Source organism: Sinocyclocheilus anshuiensis, unplaced genomic scaffold, assembly GCF_001515605.1.
Source record: "Sinocyclocheilus anshuiensis isolate Anshui unplaced genomic scaffold, SAMN03320099.WGS_v1.1 scaffold1737, whole genome shotgun sequence".
NCBI lineage: Eukaryota > Metazoa > Chordata > Actinopteri > Cypriniformes > Cyprinidae > Sinocyclocheilus > Sinocyclocheilus anshuiensis.
The window spans coordinates 133,203-137,484 of NW_015540975.1; the positions used below are offsets into that span (position 1 = coordinate 133,203).

The 4,282-nt window shown below is 37.5% G+C and overlaps 1 protein-coding gene across 1 annotated transcript in view; it reads left to right on the forward strand.

Annotated features, from left to right (window-relative positions):
• LOC107690091 (protein diaphanous homolog 2-like) overlaps positions 1-4,282 on the forward strand; it is a 153,940-nt gene that overhangs the window by 115,741 nt on the left and 33,917 nt on the right. The window contains exon 11 of the mRNA XM_016488329.1: positions 3,161-3,269. Coding sequence (XP_016343815.1) covers positions 3,161-3,269 — 109 coding nt within the window. The remainder of the gene's footprint in view (positions 1-3,160; positions 3,270-4,282) is intronic.

A 4,282-nucleotide genomic window follows, 5' to 3' on the forward strand; every position in this document is an offset into this window, starting at 1 on the left:
TATATATATATATATGCTAGAAAGTAGGAATGCAACGATTTTAGATTTTGCTGGTATGATTATTGTCTGAGGAATAATCACGGTTTAGTGATTATTACGATTATTATGCATTTATTCATTTAACAACATTACTAGTGTATAACATTTTAAAGTGTTATTTATTGCTGCCTTTTGAAACAGAAACAACACAGTAACCAATAATAGGCCCACAGCACAAAATAATAATAATAAAGACAAACAAAAGTCTATCTCTCCTATTGGAATTTAAAAAAAGGGACATCTCTGCTCTGTAAACATCCATGAAAGTATTTCCCTTTTGAAAATAACTAATTAAAAAGTATTTAGTGTTTTCACTTTGTACATTCTTTATTTCTTTTGGACCTGAGGTAGAGAACTTGGAAACATGGTGAAAAAAAATCTTGTTGGTTTTTGACATGAATAAAACAGGGATAATAAATACCAATGTTAACGAAGCATTATTAATATAAGACACACAGGGGAAACTAAATGAGGGGAATAAACGGAACTATTATTGTAATCAACTGTCATCCATACGTATTCATTTTAATAATATTTATAATGATTCATATGATTTTACATGTGGCCTGAAAATAATAATGAGCGCGTTTACATGCACGTTCTTAAGCCGATTATGCTTAATAAGCCGAAAACGCACTTGGTCATGTAAACGCGGTAACCCGTTTTCTTTTATCAGAGTAAGGTCATAAACGGCGTAAGCATAAACTGGTCGCAACAAGTAGTTTTTTTGCCTCATACTCCGATTTCGCACGGCATGTAAACGCAATAGGCTAACCCGCTTTCTGTCAGCTTATTGAAGTGCGCATGTGTGATACGTGACAGGAACGCATCGTTAGTGCAGATTTAAGCACATCTAGACCGAGCAAACGTCTTGCAGTAAAGAAAGTACCGCACTATTTCATCTCTGTCTGATCTGAAGCGGGATTGATTTTGTTTTTTAAAATTGTTCAATGCACAGCTAGCCGTGTATTATCCTTTATGCATTTGCTCTTTAGCAGCAGTTTTTTTTACGGCAATATTTAAATGACACCCTGGTCATTCGTGGTGTACCCAAAATGCTCCGACACTATCGACTTCAGTCATTTCCCTGGTGGAAATAAAGCTTCTCTGTTGGTCCCTCTGTCATAGTTAATCTAGTGTGTGTAGTAGCCTCCGTTTCTCTGATAAGCACGGCATTTTAAGATGGTGCACCGCTAGTGTAACTTTGCAACTATTCTGTTCCGTGCAACAGAAACACTCGGTGTAGCGAAGCCTTTACGATTAATTAACCGTGGCGTATTAAAGTGCAGTAAAACTCTGAAACCGGTTAATCGCTGCATCTCTTCTCAGAGCCAAAAAGTATCATATATTGCCCTATCGACTTCAGTCATTTCTCTGGTGGAAATAAAGCTTCTCTGTTGGTCCCTCTGTCATTAGACTAGTTAATCTAGTGTGTGTAGTAGCCTCCGTTTCTCTGATAAGCACGGCATTTTAAGATGGTGCACCGCTAGTGTAACTTTGTTTTCGTTTTGCGCAAGTTGCAACTGTTCTGTTCCATGCAACAGAAACACTCGGTGTAGCGATGCCTTTACGATTAATTAATCGTGAAACCGGTTAATCGCTGCATCCCTACTAGAAAGCCCCCGGCTAAGCGTATGCCTGCTGTGTTAGTTTTGTAGTTGAATAATTAAAAAGCTGAGTTTGCAACTGGTCATTTTTATCTGGCAATCAGTACCTTCAGCCCTGGGATCTGTTTCAGTAAACACACGCAGAGAGACTCATGCACACATGCTAAGTGAATTGGTGTGTGGTAGGTGAGTAGATTAGTGTTTTAATTTTTTTTACGGGTATATAGGTGATCAGAGAGTGTGCAGATCTGTGTGACAGCTGTAAAAATGCTGATACCTCACTTAGTGCTGAAACTAGCTCCTTCCCCCTAAAACGCTGTGCAGTGATACTGGCTTATGTTTAGTGCTGTCACATCAAAGCCCTCTTTAGGAGTTGAGCAGGTGTAGCTTATTCTGAAGCCATGTTTGAACCAGCATGAAAGACTCTGTACAGCCCACTCACGACTACAACCTGGATCACCTGGATCACAAAACACGGATCTTAAACCTAGCTGTTTGACAAAACTTGTCTCCGCAGTTTCTTCAACAACGGAGCAAAGCAAAACGATTTTGGGGTAACGAGACATATGAAAGTGAATTTAACATCTGGTGTAGATCACTAGTATGTAGTCTATAGTATGTAATTAATTATTAATTATATTTCATATAAATATATAAAAAGCTTAATATTTTTGTGGAAGCCCAGATACACTACCATTCAAAGGTATGGGCTAAGTAGTGTACGATTAAAAAAAAAAAAAATATATATTTTTTTTTTTCTCAGCAAGGACATATTAAATTGATCAAAAGTGACTGTAAAGGCATTTGTGTTACACCATGATTTATGGAGAATCATGACATTGGCTAGACTAGAGTAATGGCTGTTGAAAATTCAGCTTAGCTATTAAAGGAGAAAATTGCATGTTAAAATATATTCAAATCGAAAACAATTGATAAAATCCAAAATGAGCTTTTCCTAACCTGATAAGAGCAAGACTAATGATATACACAGTTAAGACACAGCTGTGATGCATGTGTTTCTTGGAATGGGCTGTTTTTACACAAGCAATGATTTGTTCTGCAGTAATTATTTTGTCTGTGATGCATTCTTTTATTCTTTTCCCTTAGCCATGGACTGCAATCCACCGGTGCTTGAGTCAGCAAAACAGACATGGGACCTTGTAAAGTCCTTAATTTGCTTTCTCACCAACACTCCTTGTACTTCTGTCCAAACGCATCTCTTTGGTTCTCTTATGTTGCTGCTTCTGACACAGCATCACATACTGTAGACTAGAGGATTTCTCTTATTACTACGGAGAACATTAGGCTTCCTTTGGTATTTCAAAACGCTAGTGAGTTATAAATCAACATAAAAGTCTGTGGCTTTGTTCCAGTTCCAGTGCGTAAACATCTGAGACTGAGATTACAAGCTTAGACCAACTCGGGTGAACATTCTAAACCAATGTCACGATTGTGTCTTGATAAAAAGCTTGTTTACCTAAACACACTGTTTTTGTCTTCTTGTTTTCCTTTAGTCTGGATAAGATCCTGGCAGCCATGACCATTGCTGCGGAGAGGAATAATAAGGAGAGGTTTGCTCCGATAGTGGAGGGGCTGGAGAACCACGAAGCCCAGCAGCTACAGGTCAGTGTTGGTGCCCTTTCCCAGAAACAGAGTCAGAATGCTGCCCTTCCACACCTGCCACTCCACCTTATTATTACCTTCGTGTTATAATTCATCACACTCTTTATAGACACATTCACATACATACTTGCTCAGGTAATACAGACTTTGTAGCTGCAAAGTTAATAGCTATAGTTCCAGAAGACAGTTTTGCCTTTTGTCTAGAATAAGACTCATTCTTTAATAGACAAAATTTACTTAGAGAATATGTTGTGTTTGCTCAAAAAGAATAATGCAGCAGTATCCTTTAATTTAATTTAATTTACTTTTATTTTATTTTTGTAGTGTTAAATTGTTTTTGTCTTATTTTTAAGTTTATTTATTTTTTAATTGCTATATTATCTGCTATTTAATTAATTTTATATTGCTGTTATCATTTTATTTAATTTTAAATTTAATTTTATTTAATTTGAGGTATGTTTATATCTTTGGACATGTTCTTTAGCCTGTGTCTGAATTTATTAATGATGCTTCTGCTATTCTCTAGAACGAGCAAGGAATATTCAAGTAGAACACACATCAACATCATATATATTTTTTATTTTATTTTATATGTCCTCATGTTTTATTTCACTTATTTCAAATAATTAGTAGAATTCTGCTTGCCCAGGGCAGCAAATATAGATCTGCTCTGTTTAGTGTCAGTCAGTGTGTGAGGCCTCTTCATTCCCAATGCTCTTTTTGATGCCGGAGCCAGGTAGAAATTGGCACATCTGTCACTCAAAGCTCTTCTGCACCCCGGCTCAGCTTGACATGTAAACAAGTCCCCCTATCCCTCTTCTCACTGTGTTCTGTGGTCGTCTGTCAACCCTGCCACCTACACCACAAGATGGAAGCTAGCTGCTGGCTATTCTAATGGAACGGGAGGTGCATTCTAAACCCTAATCAGCCCCAACCAGGTCACACAAAGAACTTGGAGCTCTGGAAACTAGCTACAACAACAACCCCCCCCCCCCCCCCAAAAAAATTTAAAG